The sequence below is a fragment of the Micropterus salmoides genome, unplaced genomic scaffold, assembly GCF_014851395.1.
Source record: "Micropterus salmoides isolate LMB-PRFRI ecotype aquatic unplaced genomic scaffold, ASM1485139v1 Ms_hic_scaffold_5, whole genome shotgun sequence".
In the NCBI taxonomy this organism is placed as follows: Eukaryota; Metazoa; Chordata; class Actinopteri; order Centrarchiformes; family Centrarchidae; genus Micropterus; species Micropterus salmoides.
The window spans coordinates 9,918,330-9,930,841 of NW_024044237.1; the positions used below are offsets into that span (position 1 = coordinate 9,918,330).

General features: G+C 38.7%; 1 protein-coding gene across 1 annotated transcript in view; it reads left to right on the plus strand.

Annotated features, from left to right (window-relative positions):
* The window catches only part of pigg (phosphatidylinositol glycan anchor biosynthesis class G), a 60,241-nt gene that overhangs the window by 7,266 nt on the left and 40,463 nt on the right, over window positions 1–12,512 (plus strand). Inside the window, exons 3-6 of the mRNA XM_038699924.1 lie at window positions 258–467; window positions 1,249–1,437; window positions 7,430–7,568; window positions 11,500–11,712. Coding sequence (XP_038555852.1) covers window positions 258–467; window positions 1,249–1,437; window positions 7,430–7,568; window positions 11,500–11,712 — 751 coding nt within the window. The remainder of the gene's footprint in view (window positions 1–257; window positions 468–1,248; window positions 1,438–7,429; window positions 7,569–11,499; window positions 11,713–12,512) is intronic.

A 12,512-nucleotide genomic window follows, 5' to 3' on the forward strand; every position in this document is an offset into this window, starting at 1 on the left:
TTAATGATTATCATCAGTCTACCTGATTCAGCTTTCGGTCTCCATTTGTGGCAACAGGATTGGTTTCATTTGGATTAATTTAATTTAGTTTGTTTGCACAAATGATTCATATATAAAAGCTTCTTTTTTACTGAACACTATACTGTAGCACACATCTTTATTAGCTGGACTAACATGATGGAACTGTAAAGTTGTATAACACCATTAAAGGACAATTATTGTTCAAAGGACAATGACAGAAACACATCCCTCCCCAGGCTCTTACCACTGGCAGTATCCCAGGCTTCATTGATGTGGTAATGAACCTGAATTCTCCTGCACTGCTGGAAGACAACCTCATTTGGCAGGCCAAAACAGCAGGGAAGCGGATAGTCTTCTACGGAGATGACACCTGGGTGCGCCTCTTCCCCAAACACTTCATGGAGTACGATGGCACAACATCCTTCTTTGTGTCTGACTACACTGAGGTACGTGTGAGTCTTCACAGCATGAAGAGATTCTCTCTCTTGAACCTCATGTGTTTCATACTGTAAATATGCCAAAGTTGCTTAAGGTACAAATCATTTGAATTGTCCTAGAAGTAATGTTTCTGTGTAAGAAAAAGGAAGGGAGGAAAACCTGTATAATTACATAATAAAAGCTAAAAGCTAAAATAATTTTTTACCTTATACAACAATTTAAGTTAAGTTTTTCAAGATTGCTGCTGCTATATATTAAAGTACTTTAAACCCAAATACAGCAGAGACTGTACATATTGTAGAAATTATTTATTAAACCTTGGTTTATGTATCTCTTCGGTGCAATATGCTGCACACATATGTCTGGAAATGATCCAGTCACTGCATTATCTGCAAGTGATCTGTATTAAAAAGATGAAGGCAGCTGATCAACCAGGGAGGCTCGGAGATGAAATCACAAACAAAACTGCTCATCAATTAGCGCCATATGCCACAGCTACAAATGTACTGTGGGATTGTGTGCAAGCTGTTCTTGTTTATACTAGAATATGGCGATGCTGAGCCCTTTACCTGAAATGTGGGATGAAGGTAAATATCTGCCAGAACATATTTGCCTGATGATAATCAGACAATCATCAGACTCTGTCACAGCTTTGGGTAAAGCTCCTTTCAGCTTAGTTTTTATTTGCTCTAGGGGATGTTTTTGAATAATATCAACCTCAGTTGGTTATCAGTTGAGATCCTGTAGATCAGTAAATGTCTATCTTTTATGTGTCACATCTCCATCTAGGTTGACAACAATGTGACCCGTCACTTGGATAGCACCCTTAAGAGAGATGACTGGGACATTTTGATCCTCCACTACCTAGGCCTCGACCACATTGGTCATATCAGCGGACCCCACAGTTCCCTCATTCAGCCCAAACTGCTGGAGATGGATGACATCCTGAAGAAGATTCACAGTGCCCTTATTTCAAAGGTAATTTCTTGTCCTAATCTCTGTTTCTACATCGTGCTGCGTCTAAATGTTCTGTTGTTGTAGCTTCAGAATTCTGAAATTTGTTGCAGACTTTTATAAAAGTGTCAAAGACGTTCTTGCATCTAAGTGTTAAAGTGGGACTAATCAGTACTTTTATTTGAGCAATGGGTTAAATGTGTTTGTGTAACGTGAAAGGGGTAGCTCATAGTGATGAATCAGAATCTGCAGTTCCACTCAGCTCTACAGTGCATTTTAGCCTCTTTCAACTCATTGTTTTGGTTTAACCTATCAACAGTTCACTGTTCTCATCTAGTTTCATTGTTCTCATTAACCTTGTTTCAAGAAGCAGGCTGCTGTTTTCAATAAGTGCTCTAATAAACTCACTGTACCCTAGCTGCCCAACACCATACAGACAAAGTTGGGACAACCAGCTGGAGAATATAGCGGAGCATTTAGCACCTAAAGAACCTCCCCTAAGGAGTGAAACCAAAGTAGAGCTAAAAGAAGAGTGAATATTGGCCTTGCATTGTCTGTCATTGACATTGCATGTCTGTTGGTAAGAAACACTTCAAATGAATGCTTACGCTGCTCTGTGTCTGCTTGACGTGTAAAAAGACCTTTGGATATTTTAATAATTGAATGATCATTTAATTCGAATCATTAAGTCCCCATTTCCAGCTTCTCAGTGAGCATTTGCTTGGTTTTGGGTTTTGGAGTGTTGGTCAGACAAAACAAGCAATTTCATGACAAATTATGACGGGCATTTTACACTATTTTCTGAAATTTAACATGTCATGAAAATGATGGCAAATTAATCTTTAATGAAAGGTATTGTTAGATGTAGCCCTATGTATTAACTTATTACGGCCATAATATGTCAAAGAAATGGGTAAAGTTCAGATTGTTATGGACTTCTGCCCCCAAGTAGCCAAAAAGGTGCTTTCACTAACGTCCGGCTGCGGACTTTAGCACCTCTCACTAGTGATGTGCGGATTGATACTAAAGTGTCAATATTTCTGATACCAACGTTTCCTGCTCCAGTGGATCGATACTCATATAAAAGGATGGATATCTAAACTCAGAAATTTGGAGTGAGTGTGTGTTTTATCATAAGTATCTTACTGTCACCAGGATGGTCTAACTATACTTGGTTGATAGGAACTACTTCTCCTTCCGCCTGTCAAAGTCATGCTTGCGCTATGGCTCTGTGACGGAGCTTCTGTGAAGTGAGCCGCAGCCGCCCTTTATCGCTTTTCCCGCGACTGAATACTGACTATGGCTGACTGTAAAAACAGTCAGGTCTGGCTGTATTTTAGCTGTGAAGGTAATAATGAGGATGTATGTGCAAAGACAGTGAAATACTTTGGCAAATGAAACACCACAGGAATTAAGTGGTATTGCACATTGCTACCGCTCACGCCGCGCCCCTCGATCAAGCCACGCCCCCTCTGTAATGATTGGCTGTGGCCGCAGCATCTTTCTGTATGGTCTGTTCTGCACATGCGCATACTTCTTCCAGCCCAATTTGTACCGTGCATGTATGTATGTCTATGATGTGTGGACATTGTAGTTGTCAGAAGCCCGTGATTTAAAGAAAACTTTATTTACAACACATTAATATACAAATACACGGGCTTATAGCATTAGCTTAAAGACCGAAATTATAATTAAAGTTTCTTGCTCAATTTGTTCTTGTTTCCACAAGCAAAATTTTAAAGTGATTTGGGAAAGTATAATAAGGCAATGCAATATTAATTATTTTTTCATGTCAATAGTACTATTAACAAAAAAACTTCCATTAATACTACATAAACATTTATAAACTTAAACTCCGATCTTGAGATGCCTTTTCCACACCAGTGGATATTAAAGGCTAGCAGTATCAGCAGTCCCATTGCATGTTGGCATAGTAAGCTGGCACATATAGAAAACCAAAGACAATAACACGACCAGCATGATTCTGTTCATTGAGGATATCCACAAATGTTGCATATAAAATGAATAAAACAGAATAAAATACCACAATATAATAAAATAACATTTAAAAAAACACAGAACAATAAAAAATGTGGGTAAGGGTCTTAATAGAAACATAAAACTTTGGCCTAACATTAATAAAATGCTTATTCTTAAGGATTATATGATTATTTAGATTAACAATGTTAAGATGAAATTTTTATTTAAAAGAAATTGTACTAATTTGTCCAATAACATCATAAGTTCAACTTTTGCTGCACTGAGCTGTGATTACTTACCTGCTGCTTCTGCTGCGCCATTACTTTACTGTATGTTATCATCTACTTCTTCAAATCCCACCTTCTGGTCTGATGAACTTTGACCTACACGGAGACCTGCGCTCACGACATGCCCCTCGCTCACGCCACACTCCCTGAACTACAGCCCGCAGCCGGACCCTTCTCAATGGTTTTGCAGAAACAGGGTTTAATTTCTGGAAAATCTTAAGGGCTACATCTGTTATTTACTCACTGTAAGGAGATTCGTGGTTTGGCTTCTAAATTTCAATTCCAGTTAATTAGACTGATTTGCTTTGTGTGGCTGGGCTGCCGCTTATTGAATTGTTGCTTGTCAACGTCTGTTTCTATCTATTAAAATTAATTAAACTCAACGTTACAATTCAATTTTGAATAGCAATTACTTTAGGGTTATAATATAGTGGTCAATGTCATAATTTAATAAATAAATTAAATATGCAAATTTGAAGTAATAATCAATAGTCAATATTTAAATGTGATGCTATCAGCAGATTTTTTTTAGCATTATTAGTTTTTGGATGGTCATTTAATTACACAGGTAATTTGTACTGTTTCCAGCAGTTATTATATTATCTGATGGAGCAACCCCAGAGATTTAATAAACTGTTAAGCTTTTCTATTATCTTTAATTTTGTCTTTGATCAGTGTGCAGCTCTTGTGGCCTTGCTTTGTCTGTGCGGTCTTACAGCTGGGCATGCATATGTGTGTGTGTGTGTGTGTGTGTGTGTGTAGTTAATGGACATTGTCACTCTGTGATTCAGCTGTGCAGCTTCTATTTGGATTGTGGAAGTCATGTCAACATGAGACTATAATCTCCCTCTTCTTTCTTTCTCATCCTTTTGCATCTCTGAAATGGCAGAGAGAGGACAGAAGCCAAGTGTACATATGCTTGTAAACTTTTCCTCATGGCAAAAGATACAGTGAAGGCTAGTTCTGAAAATGTTGATGCAACATTTCACCATATCCCCAAAGTTGTTAATTCTGTCTTGTTAAATCCTGTCTCCCCAGGCTCAAGGCGACATCTGTGTGTTGTGGGCAATGGCAGCCTCATACGCGCTCCCAGTGAGCTCTTTGAATGAAATGTGTTTGAAAGTCTCGCTTTAGTCATATTAGTGAAAGCTGTGGCTGTTCTTTTCTACGGCAGCAGTTTGACCTAAATATAGACACAGCCCAGTGGGGTCCCATAGATACCTTAGAAGCTTCTACAAAAACATCTATGTTTTCTCTGATGCGTGTGTGCTTTTAACATGTGGGGGGGTGTATGCGCAACATTTTTGGGTGTTTGACTGCACACGTGAGCTGTATGCAGTTTGCTGCTGTGTCCTTCAGGAATAAAGGGACCAGTGGCTCCTGCTGCAGCACAGTAAAGGAGCAGGGTAGCATGCAAATGACAGCCCTCAAAGTTTCCATTGTAATGTGATGCAAGTAGCCTATTTCAGCAAGCTCAGATTAGGGACAGAGCTCTACCTGCAGAGGGGACAGACCCAAGTCTCTCGTTTTAAAACAATGATTGGAATGCAGGACCTCCTGGTCCTATAGACCTCCAGCATACCTTTGTGTTAATGGAGATCGCATGGCCTCAGTATTCTCTTCTGGATATTTCAGATTTTATGGTTGGGCTGCTGCTTTTGCTGTTTGAAGTGCAAAACCTTTTAAACTTGACTTGCAAAGCAGCGTACAATCTGAACCATGTATTTCAAGAGGGATAAATTAAATTTGCAAATGTTTAGACTGTTTATGCCCCATTTCATTTTTCTTCTTCTTTCTTATAATATTCTGTCCTGACAGAAGACTTGAATGTTGTCTTATTATTGCGTTTTCTAGTCTGACACACTCCCACAGACCTACAATATCAGATGAGCTATTACCCCTTCATTGGCACCACCTCTCAAAATATGTTCTTATGAATGATTATATAATACTGTAACTGCTATTTAACACTGTTGATTATTTACAAGGGTTTATTGTTGTTTTCATACAATTAAAATGTCTTACTTTAAGAGAACTATTTTAATAGCGTATACATTTCTTTTAGTTTATTATTTTAACTTTTTCTTTATTACTTTTAGCAAACATTATCAAGTATTTATCCGTTGCTTTTACCAGACTATTTCAACTGTTCATTCATTCATCTACTACCTATTACTTTTAGTTTAGTTTTTTAAGTAGTTGTCCATTACTATAACTCATTCAACTGTACTACTTTTAATAACTTTTTGTTATCTATTTGTGCTTCTCTGCTCACTAGTCTTCACACACACTGTCTGCAACACATGTGTTGTAACACTAATGGATCTAAAGATCAGCATCACACCAATTTGTAATCCTATTTTCCTCCTTAGTACACATATGCGGATACATTGTTTTGGAACTCATATTACAGATTTTTTTTTTTTTGTTGAATTTAGTTGTGTTAATTATTTAAGCTTTCCAAGTACCCCCTGGAAACTGCAGGAGTGCCCCTGTTTGCGAATCACTGATTCACCAGATAGAATAGCACGATTGCAGAATAAAAATGAAAGCCATTCAGCTTGTTTTTTTCTGGCTTGCTCATGGAGAACATGAGCTATCATCTGATTCAGAACAGTACCTTGTGTATTGGTTTAAAAAAAGGTTTCTTATGAAGTGTAAAAAAAAGCCTCCCAAAAGAAGCCCGCCGGTAAACTGACTTATCCTAAACAGAGACGCTCTGTGGTGTTTAGTACCCGTCTTGAGGTGTTTTTTTTGTGTCCCTTGTGTCCACTGCCATTTATAACAAGCATTCAAGAGGTAAAATCTAGGACAGAAGGTAGTCCTTTGCTCCTTCTTTGCTGAGTGCGAAACAAATATAATGAGTCAGCTGAGAGCACAATGGCACATTTTGGCTCCAACCTGCAGTGTTCGCTCAATGCATTCATCTCGTTTTTATGTCACGCTCTAACAGTGTCAGAAAAGTATGGTCAATATAAAAACTTATGCCGACATTGGCCTTTTCTATGTGTCTGTTTGGGTGAAGTCATCCGAAATGAAACATTTTGTCCGACTCACCCGTCAGCAATGAGTGCTTTTCTTGTCTTTCAGGCTGTCTATTAATCTCTGTTTGATAGGATACAATTTTTGGTGTTTAAAAACAAATGAAATCTCTGATCTTTGGTTTTTTCCCCCACATGTGTGAATTGAAGAGTCTTTTGAGAGTATTGTAATGCGTGGTACGATTTGGCTTTTGTTTTGTTAGTATCTGTAGTCGTGTTTTTTAAGTCAGCCCCCACTGCTGTGACTCATAAGACGTCCTTGTTGAATTCATAGTCAATGGAAGGTTCTCGTGAGTCTACTTGAAAGGGAATCACTTACAGTTAGAAACCAAGCTTGATCAAAGTCTGTCATGCTGAACAAATGATTCATCCTGTGTTTGTTTGCTGCCTTTACTGTATTTTTTGTAGCCTGGAGATGAATCTGTGCCAGGAAGCGTTTGTCATGGCTTCTCAAAAGTAATAATTTAATACCTTCCTTTTCTGCTGCTAGAAAATGTCTCCAACATAATAACCTCAAAAATATCTGGTGAAACAATCTATTACCCCAGCAGCCGTCATTTTATGCTATAGCTCTGTTTTCTAAACTGGATGGACTTTTTTCATTTGGTGCCAAGCTTGAATTATTCACATCTCAGAGCTTTGAGGTTTGCCCTGCCAGATCAGCACATAGACTGGGAGTCCATTAACCTTGGTGTTTACTTCTCTCAGGAGGCAGATGGATCCTTGCCCTACCTGCTGGTGCTGTGTGGCGACCACGGCATGTCAGAGACTGGCAGCCACGGAGGCTCCTCGGAGCCAGAAGTTAACACACCCCTGGTGCTCGTAAGTCCAACCTTCAAAAGAAAAGGTAAACTGTCATGTATTGTAGTGTTGCTTAAAGTGGCCGAGGGCAGCGGATTTGTCATTAAATGGAACAGATTCTTTTTGGCAGGGGCTAGTGAGCCCGTTACTGCTGCACCCTGCTAGCATACAGACCCATGACTTACGATAAGTGTACAAGTACACATGATGGGATTTTGGACCGTCTAGTTAAGGCAGTGTCTCTGACCACTGGTCCATCCTGCTGAAGATCATGTGTTTTGTTCATCACTGAAAATGATGAATTAGTCAAAGTAAACTTGTAAATGGGATTTGTAGGGGATATATTTTCTTTCATGCTCACCCATAACTTAATTATAGTGTGAGGAACGGTGTCATCTCCAAAGAGTGCAAATAGAAACTCCTGAGCAGAACTTTATTTGCAGTGATAAATGTGGACGTGTGTGCAAGTGTGATCGTGATAATTGCCTCTTTCTCAGCCAAGTCTATTTTTGAGATCTTTTTTTTGCATAGACTTTTTTTATTTATAGACCATTCATGTTAATTAATCAGTTCAGTTGAGTTGTTGCTACAGGGTCCATGGTTTGCTAGCACTCTGTGCCTCCTGTGGTGCCAACAGCTTTATTGATTTGCCTACCAGTAGGACTTTTAAAATTGTACTGATCACAGAAGGAAAGAAAATACCAAATTCTGTGTTCTATTCAGTGAAATACGTGCAGAGCCAGTTGAATTACTTAATTAATAAGGTTGTTTTCTCTGTTCATTAACAAAGAAGTTAAAAGAGACTAACACTGTTTCTTTGTAAAGTTTTTCTTTCTTAGTAGCACTTTAGAGCTGTCTTCACAAAGTATATAAATAAAGGTAACAGACATAGATCACAAACACAAAACAGCTCTTGAAAAGGGGGACTGTGTGGTGTGATATGATCACATTGATTGATAACAACCCACAGTCCATCATCAGATTCTAATTCAAATTGCTAAATCCCAATTGGTGCATGTAAGTAGATGACATTACCTTTTGTCGAACTGAGTGCTGCCTACTTTAAACCAATGAGAAGAGAACAAATACAGAAATCTCTAATGTGATAGACCCTAAACTATGTCCGTGGAGGATCCCATGGCTCATAATAGGAAGCTGGTTGAGAAAATAAGTTTTCAGAGCAACACAAGGTGTTATTTTGTCCAGTTTTGTTGTCGTGGGGGTTTATATTCAGCCATCTGTGTGTGGAGACACGCTTGTATAAACACTTTAACATGAGAATAACAAAATGCATACCAATTGACTTCATCCTTATGCCAAATGTTCTTATAAAGAGGAAATTCTGATTGGATTCTAAAGCACTTAATAAACAGGAAGGAAAAAATTAAGAGTTGAATTTATTGTACCTTGAGTCCTTTGCAACCTAAATGCTATTAAGAATGTACTGACTATTAATAAAACCTAGACGTACACTATGTTGAGATGGAAATGTTTTCTGTTTAATGCATCAGTTTTTGCAATCAGTGGCCTCGTATGGTTATTTTTAACATAGTGTGAATGGCGGGTCATTAGTAGAAAGCGCAATTGCCTGTTGTTTTTCATTAGAACATGCTGCACTGGATCGAGTTCATTACTGGCTCAGTACCTGAGCTTCACTTTTTAATCTGAATGCATCGTTGTGAAAACGGCCCTCTTGGCGGAACATTTAGTCGACATTGCTGGGAGGATGCCACTTTAATAAGACAGTGTAGGTGTAAGAAGCCATACAGTCATTGTTTACCTCAGTATGTGTCTGTGCTTTTGATTTCTTGAAGAAGCCACGATACAATGTACTGCAGTCAAAGCCAAGAAAAGCCAATAACAGAGAATGGGTAAGGGCATCACCTGAAAACCCACAGCAACAATGGTGCAACTGCATCAGTAACTGATGCAAGATTGTTTTGATACATTAACAATATTTCAGCCTACTGATATGATAGATGTATTAATGAGCTGAGGTATAGTACCCATGCACACATTTTATACATGTGCCAGCATCAATTTAAACCCACTTATAACAAGCACTGAGGTAACTGTGCTCTGTTGAGAAAACCTTGTTATGGAGCCAGGTTTCGTACAAAGTTATCTCCAAGCTGAGCAAGTGCATGGCTCTGTCTGCGCAGTCATATTTATAATTCTAAGATGGCAATAATGGTGGTGTTATAGAGCTAATATTAGTAAGCTAGATACTTTGATGCATTTGACTTCATCATCAGCTGCAGTTTTCTAATCTATGAGTCAGTGTTCTGTCTCTGTAACCTTTTACTGAGTTATGACACATCTGTTCAGCCACAGTGTTAGTCGCTGTGTAAGCCAAACAGTACAGTACAAATTTAAAATAAAATAATAATGTATGATTTTACACGCAGTTAATATGGCATTTGTGTTTGTCTCCAACTTTACTCATTAGTGTAATTGCTGCAACTAAAACCTTAACATTTTTAGTCATTCATAGCTAAGTAACAGATTTTAACAAGCCTCATATACTTTGTTGATTTTTGGCATTATCCTGAATAGCTATGGGCTTAATACAGCAAAGTCCTTGTCTTTTTGCAAATCCGTCTCCTTTAAATATAAAATGGATAATTCCCCGGCTTATTTCATTGTGTCCAATTACCAAATTAGCTCATAGCTCTGGGGTTTGTCCCAGTCTTTGGTCTGCTGCCGTCTCACTTCCCCACACATGTGAGCTGTATTGTTCACTTCAGGATATTATACACCAACATAGTTCATTATTGCAACTTGAAAACTTCACTCAGAAGCAGACAATTTGGGAAACGACTCCCACTCTCTGTTTGTATTCTTATATGCTCTCTACAGGAAGCCAAGTGTCAAAATAAAAATGTCTGTTCACTTTTGACAGGAGATGAGCTTTGAAAACGAAACTCGTATTGATATGATAATGATGTTATTCATTCATTCAGTTTTTTGTTTCTGTTTGGGTTCTTTTGCATGTTGTGACAACCCTCCCCGTGGTCATACCCACAGGCATTAATACAAGACAAATGATCAGGGTTGTTTGTGATGCTTTTGGGTTTAGATTCAGGTTTGCTGTGTTTCAAATTAAAATATTGCCCTGATTCTGTTCAACAAACAAGATGTCACTAATACACTTTAATGAATAAAATGAGAGTAAACTGTGAGAAAGGTTGTAAATATTACACCACACTCTGGCTATTTTCCTGTGATCGCAGTTCGACTGTCCTGAGGGGACAAAGACTGTGATAAGAGTGATCTGTCCCACTAAAATATATTGTATATAATCACTGAGGTCCAAACACAGATGTGAGGGATTGTTTTGCTGTTTGTGTCAGGTTTACGACTTTAGGAGAAGGACCTCCTCTTTCACATTTATCTTGATGACTGTTGTGAAATTCTTTCAGACAAGCTCTTATTGTGTCAGCGGGGGAATCTTCCACAGCAGACAGTATACAAATAGAGCCATTTCCTCATGTCCGTCATGTAAATAGTTTTTCTCTGTGGATTGCTTTAGAGTTTGAAATAATAAAATGTGACCTTTGTCCTTATATCCATATATATCCATTTTGCTACCCTCTGTCACTGGTTGATGTAATACAATTGTGATTCAACATTTTGGTTAGTTTTTGGAAGCTCTTCGATTTTCTATGTCTGAAACTGCAGGTTTTCAAGAGAAAAATCCACTCATGCACAGAAGGAGGTGCATTTTAACTGTGAAGTATTTTTTTTGGAAACAGAAGACATATCTGATAGTTAGTACATTCAGGTTGAACAGATTCCTTGAAATGTATCAATGGAAAAGATATCTCAGTACTTGACGCACTGATTGACAAGGGAAGGCAAAGTGAAAACAGCAAAACAGAAAAGTTATGAAAAAAGAAAAATGCAAAGAAATGCACTAGTGCAGGTACAGTAGATCCTCACTGCTATGCTTGTGTGTTTTTGCCCTGTGATGCCAGTGGAAATGGAGAAGCCTGGAGTGGTGGAGCAAGTTGACCTGACTCCGACCCTGGCCCTGGGACTCGGCCTGCCCATTTCTCAAAACAGCGTGGGCCGTGTCATCCCGGGTGTTTTGGAAGCAACCTCGCTCCGAGACCAGCTGCGCTTCCTGCATCTCAATGGCCACCAGCTCAGCTGCCTGCTCAAAGACAGCATGCCCAGCTACGAGAAAGGTGGGTTACAAATTCACTGTGTCCAACCTCTGGACTCGTTAAAAGCCCGGAAAGCCAGGACCTTGTCTGACAGGGAGTTTCATCATTATGCTATATTGTTTCCAGGCTGGTGATAGTGTCAGTGGCTACATTTTTCTATGCACACAGCAGTGTGACTATTTCCAGTAGTAAGAAAACAAGTTAAATAGTTCATTGCAAATTGTTTTTTTTGTCATTCAAAACTCTATTGAAGTTGGTAGAACGACCAAACACACAGTGGGTCCCATTACTCCATCATAGCTTTCTCCCAAGCTGTTGAAGCTGATGGGGCCATCTTATTGAAACTCAAAAAAAAATAACACACAATGTCCAGCACATGAGGTATCATAATTAAAATGTTTTTTCCTCCCAACTCCAAATTCCAGTAAGTGACACCTAATAATCTAGTTTACGCGCAACATACTTATTCAGCAATATGCGCTGCAACAGAGCAACATGAGCATGTTCAACTACATCACCTGTAAAGCTGCACTAATTAATGTTTTTCTGAATATGTTGGGGTGCTCATAGCGGCAAACCCACAGAGACTTCTCTCCTGTCTCCCTCACAGCTAGTAAAATCAGAATACAGAGAAAACAAGTTATTGAGATGACAAATGGTAACTTGACAATCACTGTTTTGTTGGATTGTTGTTACCTCCACCAACGAGGTCATGTTTTGATTTTTATGAAGGGTGTAGCATGGGCAGAAGAAGAACCCTCTGAATTTTGGAGCGGATCCGAATCACGGGTCAGATACACAAATAATTTTCACTGTCATTA